Here is a 15,122-nt window from a genome sequence, read left to right as displayed (position 1 = left end):
ATTTATCCATACTTAGATGACTGCCTGATTCAGGCAGACAGTCAGGAAAAGCTGCTTCAGCACCTGACCTTTGTAAAGGACCTACTGACCTCCTTGGGGTATACTATCAATGAAAAGAAATCAAAACTAGTCCCCACACAAAACATTGTATTCCTGGGAGCAAGCCTGGACACAGCATCCCAGGTGGCATTCCTTACTGCAGAAAAACAAGCCTATCTGACAGGCTACTTCTCTCAACTAGCCACCAGAACCAAGTAATCCGCAAGGAAAATCCTGCAAGCTCTAGGATTCATGGCCTCTTGCATTCTACTCATTCCGTATGCCAGACTGCATATGAGGAAACTACAATGGTACCTAAAAAGCCTTTGGTGTCAGCACTCTCAAGACCTGGAAATTCTTGTACCAGTGATACCTTGTCTAAGGAAAGATTTTCTTTGGTTGGCAGCAGCATGCAACCACAACAAGGGACTTCCCTTCTCACAGCCTCACAATGCCCAGACCCTCACCACAGATACATCAGACTATGCCTGGGGTGCTCACCTGGATTGCAGGTGCATTCCGGGCCAATGGAGCCAAATCAAATACATCTGCACATCAGCCTAAAAGAGATGTTAGCTGTTCACGCACTGGAAACATTCAGACCCCTACTCTCCTCGGGGGCCTCCACTGATCAAAACAGACAACAACACAATGATGTGGTATATCAACAAGCAGGGAGGGACTCACTCTTATCCCCTCTGCAAGCTCACCATGACCCTTTGGCACACGGCTTCAGCCATGCAACTACACCTGTTAACACAATTCCTACCAGGCTCTGTAAACTCACTGGCAGACAACTTGAGCAGAAACCTGCTAGACCCATATGAGTGGCAGCTAGACCTCAGAACCTTCACCCTTGTAACCCAGAAATGAGGCACCCCGGAAGTAGACCTCTTTGCTTCCCACTCCAATCATCAAGCTCAGCAAATTTTGCACCAGGGAACCTCACAGCAAGGCCTGGAAAGTGGATGATCTATTTTTCCAGTGGGTAAACCTCTCAGTCTATGCATTCCCCCCTCTACCACTCATTTCAAGGGTGCTGCTCAAAATAAGGGAGGAAAAACAATGGCAATCCTGATTGCACCAGACTGGCCAAGCCAGCATTCATACTCACTGATGCGCAGCCTGTCACCCTGCCATCATGGCACCTACCCCAGATCCCAACACTCCTGACCCAGAGGAATGGGGGAATTCATGCATCTCCAATGGCAGACCCTCAACCTGGCGGTCTGGCTTATTCCCTGACCGCTCCTCAAGCTGCCAGCCTAAACAAACAACGTTTGCACCTGGATCCAGGCTAAGGGAGCTGGAGCTGCAGACCTACTACACAGGGGTCTATCCTTCTCTTATATTAAAATTCATGCCTCAGCCATCTCTGCTCATTTCAGCACAGAGCCACTGCTATTCTCACACCCTCTCATCAAACAGTCCCTAAGAGGGGCTAACAACTTAAGGCCACCCAGAAGAGCTCCTACCCCAGCCTGGGACCTTAACTTTGTGTTGGAAAAGCTCACCCTGCCCCCCTTTGAACCTGCAGCTTCAGCAGAGTTAACATTTCTCTCTCGGAAGGCAGCCTTGCTTCTGGCCATCACTTCAGCTAGAAGAGTATCAGAGCTACAAGCACTTATGGTTGTGAAGCCCTTCATCATTTTCCATGCTGACAGGGTCTCCCTCAGGACTAACCCATCCTTCATACCTAAAGTGGTCTCCAGTGTGGCTCTCAACCAATCCATTCATTTGCCCACCTTTTTCCCTAACCCACAAAACAAGGGGGAAAGGGTTCTGCACTCTCTAGATGTGCACAGACAGCTCAGATTCTACCTGGACAGGACTAAATATTTTAGAAAAACTGATCAATTGCTAGTCTGCTTCACTGCAGAAGCAGAGGGCAAGGCCATATCCAAGCAAACTATGTCCAAATAGATAGCACACTGCATCCATTTCTGCTACAAACAGCACAGGAAACCACCCCGAAGGGGGTCAGGACACATTCCACCAGAGCAACCTCAACCTCTGCAGCTTTTCTCAGAGGGGTCCCCACCATGGACATTCTGGAGGCTGCAACATGAACATCTGTTCATACCTTCAGCAAGCATTACTAACTGCCTATCTACTCCAAATCCAGAGCAGGCTTTGCCACCACAGTCATGCAGGGCATCCTAGCCAGCCCCAGTCTTCTTGACTGCCTCCACCCTTTTCTTCAGCTTTGGAAATCAACCCAAATGTGATCACTGCAACAGTGAAACATGAAGAACATAGTACAGTTGTGTACACTTAACATAAATGTAGATGTTCAAGTGTATTCACTGTTGCAGTCCTGGTTTCCCTCCCTCTATCCCCCTTGTCTCTCTCTCTGCCTCTTTCTCCTTACAAGGAAATTTTGGTATTTACTTTCTACTGGTGGTGGAGGACCATAACCTAGCTCCCTATTGGGGGCTCCTGACAGTGCAAGAAAAACTTATGTAATGGCATCGGCTGCTTGTTTTTATACCACTGACAACCTGACGTCAGTCCTGGAGCGACAGCAACTCTCGCAGAAATACTAAGCCTCTGGTATTCAGGCCAACTGAGGGCTACCCCTGGCAGGATAACCCAAATGTGATGACTACAACAGTGAATACACTTGAACATCTACATTTATGGTAAGTGTACACAACTGTACTTTCATTGCTATAAACTGCAGTGCCACAACAGTAAAACAAATGTTGCACACCCTGTACTAGAACCCAGGACCATCCCTACTCCAGCACTACACTTAACACCTGTTGGCACAAGACTAGTTACATGACATTTCCTATTTTACTAATCATTCTTAAGGTATCGCTGTTAACTGAAGTACAATGTCACTTTTTGGGTTTGTGTGATGCCCAGTTGTATTAATTGAATGCATGTGGTTTCTATTTTTGGCTGTCCTGGTCCTGCCTGACCAGTTGTCAAGTTTGTACACTGCTGTGCTTCACACAAAAGAGATAAGTACAGCCACACCTGACATACATTTGTCTCCGATTCCTGTGTTTGAACTAAACAGCACATCAAACAAACACTGACCAATAAAAATAAAAAAGAAAGAAAGAAAAGGCAGATGTAGTTGAAATGAGGAAAAGCAACCTATGACAAACACACTTGAAAATGTTAGTACATATGAAATATTACTATATAGGTTTGGATTTGAACTCTCACTCCAGTGCACCTTTAGAACACAGCATGGGTGCCTTATCCCTCTTTGCCACACAAACAGCTTTACACCAATGAACTTTATTCAATACACGGATCACCAACTGCAACATTAATACAGCATCTACAGTGATGTCAAACCATACAAGTATTTGTACATTTAGTAGTTGTGGATGTAGTGCACCTAGTGATCACACAGCCTGTTGTGATTATTGCTTGCAAATATGCAGCTTTTTCTTACATTTTTGTTGGCCATTTTTCATTTACTTGAGCAGTAATCTGAGACATGCCATGTGTAATCCATTCTATGTCATTGGCCTTAAAGTGTGTGAGGATATTAAGTGCAAATAATATCATATGCAGTTGGCAGAAATGAAGGGCAGATTGGATGTGAAGGAATACAACCCGTGACTTGTGTGCTATTTACTTACATTTCCAACCTTACATCTAACACTTTGTAGATGTGACCTGACACACCCACTGGAAGTAAGGCAGCCTGCTGTGATGTTGTGTTTTTCTTTCTCCCAACCACTAATCAGTCACATTTGTAATTGATTAAAACCAAACACTGAGGGAGTGACTGCACTATGTATATGTCCCTACACAGATCCAATTTTTTTGGGATTCAGAAATTGAGTTCACACCTCATTTGCATCTTTACCATGCTGATAGCCCCGAATCTACACCAGATAAAAAGGCAACCATGTAGCTAGGCAAACAATAGTGAGGAGTCTTGTTTATGTGGAGAAGAGTGAAGATGTGCTATTACTTTGGGATGTATCTGCACAGAGGAGTACTGAATTTCAGAAGGTGTGCTTCCATTTGTTCAGCTACATAATGCACATGCTGGAATGTATTTAAGAAAATTCTGAAGCAAAGGATTTTACACTTTTATCTGTATGCATGGGCATGTTTGCCAACTGCCAAGCCATTTCTGAGGTATTCATAACTGTCAATACATAAAAATGGAATGTGTTGTGATGTGATGAATGTATACAAATGTTTCAGGGACAGTTCCTTTGATAGAATTTTTAGCATTTCAAAGATGGTTTGTTAGCAAAATGTGTCCATTGTGCTTTTTTTTTTTTTTTGGGGGGGGGGGGGCAATGCTGAGTTACTGTTATGGCACAAACAAGGACAGACTATTCTTTTGTGGGTGGGGGAGCAAGGGTGAGTTACTGTTTTGGCACAAACAAGGGTAGACTGTTGTTTTGTAGGTGGGGGAGTAACAGTGAGTTACTGTTACAGCACAAACAAGGATAAGCTTTTCTTTTGTGGGTGGGGGAACAAAGGCAAGTTACTGTTATAGCACAAACAAGGATGGACTGTTGTTTTGGGGTAGGAGCAAAGCTGAGTTACTGTTATGGCACAAACAAGGATATGTTGCTCTTGTTACTCTCTCTGTTTTGCATCCTGCCTATTAGTATTTTACATTTGTAGACTGTTTTATATTTCTCCAGCAGGTAGTACTGACTGACTACCTTTTCTGTTTTATCTGGAAAAAGTTATGTTGTAGTTTTGTGATACTTGTGTGTTATCCTTCTGTTGTCTTTTTGGACACCTAGGAGTATGCCACCCAGGCGTGTCAATCTAGGGAGACTCCCCCCCCCCTTTACCGATTGCTAAGAACCAGGTGATTGTGGATGGGTTTAGGCAACATGGTGGTTTTCTGCTAGAAAGGGGACAGGGAGGTATGCCACATAGGATGCAAATATGTCGGCAGATAATAGATGATGTCAGTTCCATGGGGTGGCACGGCAGGACATACAAGCAATTGCACCACATGGCCACTGACATGATCACATCTGCACAGAGGAGAGCAGATGTAGTGGGATGTGACCAGATGGTTACCAGGGGAGGGCCTGCTAGAGAACCACCAGTAACCCCCCAGTGAAGAGTTCGTGGTCAGTAGCAGGGATCCAGACAGCTCCCAGGAGATTGCAGTACAGCATGTCCTGGATGTTGGAACAACAGTTTTGCAGATGGCAAGCATGTCCCAGGAGGAGTTTTCAGGTAGGCTTTGGTATCTGAGCAGTTGAATAGTGTTGTATAATAAAACAATTGAAATTTTCTGTGTCACATGTCATTTTGGGGGGATGGATTGAAGACTGCTACAGTTATAAGCTTAGGTTAGAGTTGTCAGCCATGTTCTTGTTGAAATTATTTTTAATGAACATATAAAGAGGCACCACGGTGGTGCAGTGGTAGTGTTGTTGCCTCATAGCAAGAGGTTCTCCCGTTCGATTCTAGGCTGGAGCACCTTCTGTGTGGAGTCTGCATGTCCTCCCCGTGGTCGAGTGGCATTCGAAAGACATGCTTAGAATGGGCGTGCCTTCGTTGAAAGTTGGGAGCTGAGCTGGCACCTCAGCACCCGTAAAAAATCTACTGCCAATCATTAGCGGACCGGAGTTCCATTGTGGCGACCCCTAACCGGGAAAAGCCAAAAGAAGAACTAACATAATTACTGTTAGTTGTGATGATGTTGCCTTTACCTCTTGCTTAACTTCTTCCAGGACCGTCTGGACTACAGAGGAGTATTTCATGTGCAGATGGTAAGGCAAACATTTTTATGTCAGTATTACTGAGCAATTTAAAGAAATATTGTAGTGTGTGATGTTGATCTCAGGCCTGTTGTGTGTATTGCTGTACTGTCTGTAATAATGGCAGCACTGTTAGTTTGTGAGCATATATTACTCTATAGTAGTGCAGATATTAATTTATTCCTGTGTTTCTTGCTTTTTATCACGTGTGATCGTGACAGTGGGAGTGTGGGCCCAGTGCCCTCTGATGTCAGTGTATCAGCAGACTTTGATGATGATGATGGTGGCCAAACTGAGGCACAGTCGAGGGGGTGTAGAGGTTGAATCTAACACAGAGGTTGATATACAGCCATCCCCTGCATTTCCAGCAGACACAGCCAGTAGGCCTAAGCCTTCCCAGTCCAGTAAACCCATGGGTATTGGACAGGTGGAGGGTGAGGACATTGATCCGGAAAGTATGGCTACTGTGGCTTCATTGCCTGTTGAGTTTGGCTGTAGCCAAATTGTGGGTGAGGTGCCATGCAGGAGAATTGATAAGGATGCTCAGGGTGGGGGAGCTGCTGTCCCTCCTCCACTTATTGCAAGTGTCTCTTCTCGTGCCACTCAGCATATATTTATGCTGTCATGGAGGCACAGACACATTTCCATAGGTGCTCCAAACAAATGCTCAGCCTTGTGTATGTGGTACAGTCTGACATGTGTGACTGCCTTCACCATGTTGCAGATTCACTGGATTGGATGAATGACACATTGTAATGACGGGGTGTCTGATGGACTTAGGGTGTCTGTCATGGAATGAGCAGTGTCTGTGGTGGAACATCTGCTGGGAGGGGAGAGGCATCCTTGTGGGCGTAGGTCAGCCACATCATCTGCTGCCAGCCATTGTGGCTCTGCCTCATCACGCTCCCATAGTGGCAGTACTTTCACCGCTTCAACAGTGAATGTGCTGTCCACACCCAGATGTGGCAGGCCATGGGGTCGTTGTCCTGGGCATCCCTTTGAAGGGAACCCATCCAGCAGGCATCAGTCACATTCAGGTAGCAACACTGCATATGAGCGTGGACCTACCAGTGCAACTCCTGGCAGAGCCAGTTCTCATGGTCAGGAATGACAGCAATGAACTGCCACCTCTACCATGCATGGCTCACATCTGTCTGACATGCCAAGATGTAGAGCCAGCACAGAGCTTGGTGTTCATGCTGACACTTGCACACCAATTTCACCTGGAGGACCCCTACAGACACACACAACAGTAACTCATTTTGTCTCGCTGGCCATTTATTGTTTATCCACTTGTCTGCCTTCTTATCTTTCTTACTCACACACACTCACCGACCTTTTGTGTCAGCCTAGACTTCCTGCCCCCCCCCCCATACAATGCCTTGTGCAAGTGGTGATAACTGTGCCATATCCCTGTTTTCTCTCTTTTGGATTCAGGGATACAAAAGCTTTGTGTCTGATGCTCAGTGTGCATAGCTAACTTTGTGCTTAGTATGTCTGTATTTATGGTGTTGAACTAGTAAGTGTACCTTTGACTTATATTGGCCTTGGGAACTTAGACAGTTGATAGCATCAAAATTTCACATCTTTATAGTGAATGATCTTGTGAGGTTTATGAAGTCAGAAACTGCAATGAGTATCATTACTTTCCAACTTCTCAATGTAATAATTTTCCAGTACAAATATGTGGTGCTAAATTGAGGGCATGGAGTGATCATCAGTACTTTTGAGAGGTATGACTGTGTGCATCTTCGATGCCTTAGGCCTACTACTTAGTAATGGATATATATATAAGTCAAATAAGTCTCTGCTGCCACAAGTTAAGATAAGTTTTCCTACCTTCTTCCTTAAATCACAATTACAGTTGCCTGTTATAATACCTACATTAGGCTAACCAAATGTTAACATTTCTTCAGACAATATTTGCCTTTATTTCATTTAGTTGATGCATGCACAAGTGCAACTCTCCATAACTTTTTACCATCTCATATCAACCACTACACTCCTACCAGACTTTACAACAATTACGTCAGTTACTTTCATTCTAATTTTCTTAACCATTATAGCAACTCCAGCACAAATATCTTTACCATAAATCCTTACCACCTTCCTCCCAAAAATTGTCTCTACTTGTTTCCTTTGCATAGTACTATCACGTCTGATGTCGTGCAAACAAATTATATCATATTTTGCATTTATTAAATCATGGTTTTACATTCTACCAACATTTTATATTATACTATTCATGTTTACAGAGGCATTCTTAATATTATCTTTCTACCCCTTTACAGCTTTTTTGTAATTTTATTTCTCTTTCTTACTGTTTTCCAGATAGTTCTCTTGTCCAGATCATCTTCCTCACCCCTTCACATTCTTCATTTCCAGTGCTTTCAAAGGTATTTCCACCTGAATAGCACCCCCTTCTTCCACTTCTGTTTTTACAAACAGTTCCCCCTTCTTCATTTGACATTGTCACACTCACCTCCTTCTCATTTCCTGAAATATCATCAGTTCCCTTTAATGTATTATCATTTTCTATATCATTTATCTTATCACAGTCAAATCACAAATGTTTTTTACTTTCACACTTCCTGCGTAGCATCTCACAATTTTTAACCCCATGTCCTAATTCCCTGCATTGAAAGCACCATCATTTAGGATATTCATTAAATAAATGGTCAGCCATCCCACAATGAGAGCAGCTTTACAGTTACCCCAATATCTTAACATTCCCTTTTCATTAATAAGAACAGCACCAGGCATGTGCAAGAATGTATATGTACATTTCCTTCTGTGCAGTCCAAACTTACAAAAATCTCCCACCCACCACTTTTCTTAATGTCATACACATTTTTACATTTCTCCTCAAAATGCATTTTTAGTAAAATCTGCAGTCCTAAATTGTATTTTCTGCTTTCTTTTAAATATTATGTCATATCCCTAATAAAAAAAATCATTCCAAGGTGAACAAAAGATTTAGTTTCAAATAGCATCGCAAGCTTTTCAGCCAGTTGAAAGTTTTCAAAAGTCACTTCACAAAAGGGTTTGTTTACTATATATATGAACACCCTTATATCTTCAGGAACAAAGCCTAATGCGCCGTTGTCACGCAAAAAACATACCTGTCTTTTACTGTCCCCTTTTTTAATTTATATTCTATTGACAGGTTTGTGTTTTTTCAGTTTTATTTCTCTACTCCCCTCAAAACAATAGCTGCATACAAATTTTCACCATTCCTGTCAGTGCTAGTATAGTATTAACATCCACCTCTTTTAATGGTGATGTCTCTGCATCATTCACTAACTCTCCAGGAATTATGTCCAACCATGCAAATGTAATGTTTTCCTCCACTTCCGCCTCATCCATGATAACGCATAAAACTTCATTATCCAAACCACCTTCCTGTATCTCAGTAATTAAAATGTGCAGTACTTCACATTCTACACTACTTATATCCAACAAGACTCTTTTTTCTGTTGAAGTTTCATGCCTACTGACTTCAAACCTTACTCACGAATGTTGTCCACTTTCTTTTCCTCCATTCTCTTTCTGGTCTCTGCCCTCTGGCAACACAATCAAAAAGAAGGGGAATTTTCCCAATGCCCTGGTCAAATTTCTCCTAGTCAGTATGAACTGCTACCTCAAGTCTTCCCTAAAGAGAAGCCATTAGCCTAGTGGGACTATAACCTGGTCAACAAAGTTTAAATGCAAAACATAAAAGACTGTCTTGTCACACGCACAAACTGACAGATGTGCCAGATGCCTTACTCCTCAGACTAATTGCTAATTTCATCTTTTTCTTCCTCTGTGGTTTGTGGGAGAGAACATCATTAGCATAATATGTTAACAAAGAGATTGAGTGCAACAGCTGCTGTCATTGATGAGAGCCTGGATACATTAGTCTGTTTGGGTTAGGCCATATTTCTTTGTGACAATGCACTTATTTTTTTCCCTTTCCAACAGGGGTACCATTCTAGGGATTGATGATGCTGGTGCTCGGCTATGCTATGCTGTTTAGCCCCTCATCATTTTGGGAGGTTGGGCACTAAGCTGCTGCTTTCCTTGCAGTATGTTGTCTTTCATTGCTCCCTTCACAGTGTAATGTGTCTTTCATTTGGTTGTGAGTAATGAGCTGTGCTGTAAGTCTCCATTTGCATATCAGTTGTGTAACTGGACTTCTATGAGCTGTATGGTTGTGTGTGTCCATACTCTGCAGTGTACAAAGGTATCTGACGGACATTTATGAATTGTGTATGGCATGGCATGTGGGTTTTAGTGCATTATAGCCCTGTACAACCATGTGCAGTGTGTATGAATACGTCGTCTAGATTTTCAGATTTAATTCATTGCAATTAGTCTGCACTATATATAAAATGCATACTGATTTCTTTATCTGGAGAGATGACAGAAACGTGTGACTATAAATCTTTATTCTGAATGGGGCAGTTCTTTCTGTGTGTTATAAGCAACTTAAAAACATGTTGTTTTAGATATGGAACATGAGGCTTCAGGGATACAGCCTATACAGTAGGTATTGAATGCCTGGTCACTTTTACTGTTTGTTTTAATGTACAAGTACTTCAGTATGGCATTCAGTATTTTTTTATCTAAAGTTTTTTAAAAGCAACATTTTTATGGGTTCATATTACAGCTGTTGCAATGTGCATTGAAGCAGTCATTCATCATTCATTCATTCATTTTTTGGTACCTGCTTTATCCTGTTATGGATGGGGAGGGAGCTGGTGATGGTCCTAGCAGCAAGTCAGCATAAGGCAGCTAATTAATTGTGGACAGAATGCCAGTCCATCACAGTGCAGGAACATGAACATGCAGATTTGTTGTTTGAAAAGAATGGGGTGCTCCATCTAGGCATTTTACCTGGTGCAATAAACCTCTGTGGCACTCTTTCTACTTCACCAGATGCCAACAAATTCTTGAACACACAAATGCATTCCTGGCTACATCACTATTATACTGATGTTAGGTACTGAACTGCTAACATTCATTATTTTTTTCTTTCTTCTGGGATTTACTCTGCTGCCTAGTTTGAGTCATTCCTGTCCATGTAACATAATGTCTTTCTTCCTTTCCTTCAATGAGTGCACATTTCACTGCTGAAATATTGTGTTGTGGTTCTGCTATGAAACACTGAATGGAAAAACCCTGGTCTCAGAAATGCCAAAAACTAATGCCTGAAACACAGAAGGGTAAAAAACGAAAAGTAAAGTAAAAGTGTTTTTTTGCAGAGGGAAAGTCCCCTGCAATGCTGATGTGAAGGCAAACCTCCCTCACACCTCAGACTTTATATACCAACTCCATGGTCACACCAAATCGAAGAAACATAAAATCCTCCTAAAAGAAGGGAATTAGTGCTGGTGCATATTTAAAAGTCATACCAGCAGTGACTTCCTATTGAAAATAGTGATCAGTGTTGTGGTTCTCTGTGTTGTCTGCTTCAGGCTGGTGATGCTTGAGCAATTTCACATTGGCCACTTGTAGGTATACCTTGTATCACCCTTATAATTTTCATAATTCTTTGCTCTGTTTCCAGCAGATTTATATTTTCCATAATATATTGTTTTCCACTTAACTCAGTATTTCCAAGTGCAGTGTTGCAGAAGGGTTTTGTTGAGGACACAAGATATACAGTGAGCACTGGAATTGTGCTGTACTGTGTAAAATGTCTTCTTATTTTGACACACACACACACACACACACATGTGTAAACACATTGTAGAACTGATTAAATTACATTTATTTTATTTTTTTATTTGGTGACCAGGGTAGTGGGTTGCACTACAGTGGATCCATTTCTTCGAAAATCTAAGCTGTTTAGAAGCTATAACCAAAGCAGGTGGATAACTTCATGAAATTTCAGCCAAGAACCAAAGAAAAAAACATACAGAAAGGAATGAGATAGGAACCAGTAAAAAGTTTTTGTCTTCAAATATTAGTAGACTTCTTCAGAACTGAGTAACATCAACAAATCCTTGAAGTTATACAAAGTAAGTGGTAGTTGATTGGTGACAAGAGTTTCAGCCAATTAATCCATTTAAAGTGATATCACCATTTCCATTAAATGCACATAAGAAACCAGACATTAATGAGATGGTGTCCATTAGTTCACTATTAAAGATGAGAGCTGCTAAGTTACTGTTTCAAAGGATGTTTTTTTTTAATTTGTTTATATTTTAATTTTTCAGTGATATGTATTAATGGTGTTTGTAAGTTTTAAGAAATGATTTTATTGATTGTTCTTATTTAATAAATTCATGGGCTATTTTTGATGATGGTATGACTTTATGCAAGGAAGAGTAACACTGGAAGCATGTGAGTAAAGATTCATATACAAAACATAGTACGTATCACACTCAAGAAAATTGCTGTGCAAGCATTATTAGTAGAGTATTAAAAAGCAAAGCACCCAAATGCTGCACAGCAAACCAACAGAGTTCAGGAACAGCGTTGTAAGAAAATAAATAATGTCAGTCACCATATAACGCTGTTACTTAACGGCTCCAGTCACAATTCCATTCACTATTTAGCGAGTACTACCAAAAACTATTTCAGTCAAGGTAGTTCTGTTCAATGTAGCAACTCCAACGAAACTTCCACTAATTTAAAACACTTTATTCAGATTGTAACAAAAGTAAGCGCTTTCACCCGTAGGCTTTCTCAAACTTTTACAAAGCAGACTAACACACTAAACATTTAAACGTACCTCCTCCAAAGCTGATAGGGTGTTAACTTTCACCAATTAGATAAAATACATCACTCTTTAAAGCGCTAGAGCATATCTATAATCGTATACATATAAAATATTTGAAATATTTAAAACGTTATTAAAACATTATTTAAACACTTTATCTAAAATTTCATAACATAGAGCTTAATACATCTCCCAGTTTGACAGATATTAGAAAAACATATCAGAAACTCAGTCTAGCTGTATAATTAGTGGGGTAATTCATTAAGGTCTGTATACCCTCCTACTCTTTAAAAAAGGTTTGATCTGAACTCTGTCATTCAAACCTGGTTTCTCTTCCGCCCCACTAATTATACAGCTAGACTGAGTTTCTGATATGTCAAACAGTATGCACGAGCACCCCTAATGGCAATAAAATGTAGATGAAATCCAGTAAATAAAAAGCTTCTCGCTCTTGTATAAAATAAAACACCATTTATTGACAACGTAGAGTGAGCGCTTTCGCCATAAGGCTTCTTCAAACTCTTATAACCTACGTTGTCAATAAATGGTGTTTTATTTTATACAAGAGCGAGAAGCTTTTTATTTACTGGATTTCATCTACGTTTTATTGCCATTAGGGGTGCTCGCGCATACTGTTTGACATTTTATTTATTCTATTTGCGAAGATCCCCGTCTCTGCTTGTGGCTGCCTGCACTTGGACTGTGAGTTTCTGATATGTTTTTCTAATATCTGTCAATTGGTGAAAGTTAAGTAACAGCGTTATATGGTGACTGAGAGTATTATAAAGCATTGATATCAGAAGTATGGCTTTCTGAAGGGAGTTGGGCTGGATGCAAAGGGTCAGGAGTTTTGTAGCTGACTTTCTCTTTAGCTTGCTGTGGAACTTCTGAGGGGATTGGCTGTTTTTGATGTTTGCTACTAGTTCATCCTAGAGCTTAGGGGTGAAAACTGAAAAAGCCTGGTCAGAGGAGAGAAGAGAATTTTGGTGGGGGTCTGCAATGTAGAAGAGCTGCATTTTTCTTGAACATAGATAACATGGGGAGATTTTAGTATGGAGCTTTGAAGCAAGTTGAGGTGAAATGCCTAGTGTGATATTTTTTAGATGAGAGATAGAGGAACTAGATTTTTTCTTTCTTTAAGTGGAAGAAGCATGTAAGAAGGACATCAGTGGTTCTCAAGTTTAGGTGAGAATGTATTATTACATTTACATATTAGATTAGAGACTTGCATCAAAGTAAGGTAAGTTATAAAGATACTGTGCCAGTATTTATACCATTTAACATTTTGGTTTGCCTGTGCTTCCATTTTGCAGCCTGTTATTTTGCAGCAGATCAGCATTCCTGGGCGTGAAAGTATGGCTGTTCCTCTTATCACAGCAACATCTGAAGCCGAGTCATGTTAGCCTAACTGGAACCTGCAGAGTGGTCCTGCCTAAACAAAGAAAGACATGTACGATAAATCAAGCTGTATACACACCAAATGTTTTATTATTAGATTTGATGCATTCATTTTATAAATTAAATTGTAAGAATGATGTTACTTGTTGTACATGTTCATGTAAAATGTCAATACCTTGTTCACATATTGCAGTCTTTTGGAAAATATAATACATATTTCCAACTGAAAGGAAATGCTTGTTTTGCCTCATTCTTCCATTCCTACACACACACACACACACACACACACACACACACACACACACACACACACACACTAGAATAATCCTAGCTCTTTACTTAATTTCTTTCTCTGTAGCTGTTCACCCTAAATGAAGATTTAAGAGTGACACAGCAAAGCTGTATGTTAGGACTAGTGAGGGCCTGTACTAGTATCACCCAGGACATCATTTTTTGAGCAGCAGTTGAACCAAGGATGACACAAGTGGTGGAGTTTGCACACATTACAAAGTAGTGAGTCTTTACCAGCAAGCATGCATATTGCTACTCTTAAAGAAAATAAATATTTATCAGCAATGACATTATTCTTAGGGGTAGGGGGTGCATAAATTAGCTGTTGGGCAAGTAGATTCTGTACTTCAGCCTATATGTAGAACAGTGGGAGATTAGGTAGACAAAAGTCCTTATCTTCCACCAGCACATATGCTTTTGTATAAAAAATATAATTCCCTTTATATGTTGTGCTTTCCTAAAACTCAGCACATTATCAAGGAGAAAATCTGTTACTGGATCAGAATGTGTGATGTAACTTTAAGAAGCTTTGCAGAGAGTCAGCACATGCATGTAAGTACTGAGCACTTGCAAACAACAGTGCCATTTAGAGTGAGCAGCCAGAGTGAGAGCATACAAGTATGTAGTCCGTTTAAGTTCAATGTTCCTGTTATCCTTCCTGATGTTTGTATTCAATAAACTACTTAAACACCCAACCTTAACATCTTCATCTGTATAAGAAGAACGGCATGGTATCAGAATGGGATCCAGAGTCATAGCCATGAGGCAATCTGTTAAAGTTGGAGGAATATATATATATATATATATATATATATATATATATATATATATATATATATATATATATATACACACAAGAGTGGATCATCCCAACTGCTCAAACGACTCACAGAACAGATCAGAAACAAATTCCAGGTACTAAAACTGGCTTAAATGATTTATTTTGATAAAAATATAAAACAAAACACTCG

At 40.7% G+C, this 15,122-nt stretch overlaps 1 protein-coding gene across 1 annotated transcript in view; it reads left to right on the top strand.

Moving 5' to 3' along the window:
- LOC122811898 (membrane-spanning 4-domains subfamily A member 4D-like) overlaps nucleotides 1–14,846 on the top strand; it is a 394,276-nt gene extending 379,430 nt beyond the window's left edge. The window contains exon 5 of the mRNA XM_044084048.1: nucleotides 13,776–14,846. Coding sequence (XP_043939983.1) covers nucleotides 13,776–13,865 — 90 coding nt within the window. The 3' untranslated portion in view covers nucleotides 13,866–14,846. The remainder of the gene's footprint in view (nucleotides 1–13,775) is intronic.
- Nucleotides 14,847–15,122: the final 276 nt, after the last annotated feature.

The sequence above is a fragment of the Protopterus annectens genome, chromosome 9.part0 (assembly GCF_019279795.1).
Source record: "Protopterus annectens isolate FY-2018-M chromosome 9.part0, PAN1.0, whole genome shotgun sequence".
NCBI lineage: Eukaryota > Metazoa > Chordata > Ceratodontiformes > Protopteridae > Protopterus > Protopterus annectens.
Note: the sequence above shows the minus strand (reverse complement) of the source record. Positions and strands in the feature narration are given on the sequence as shown.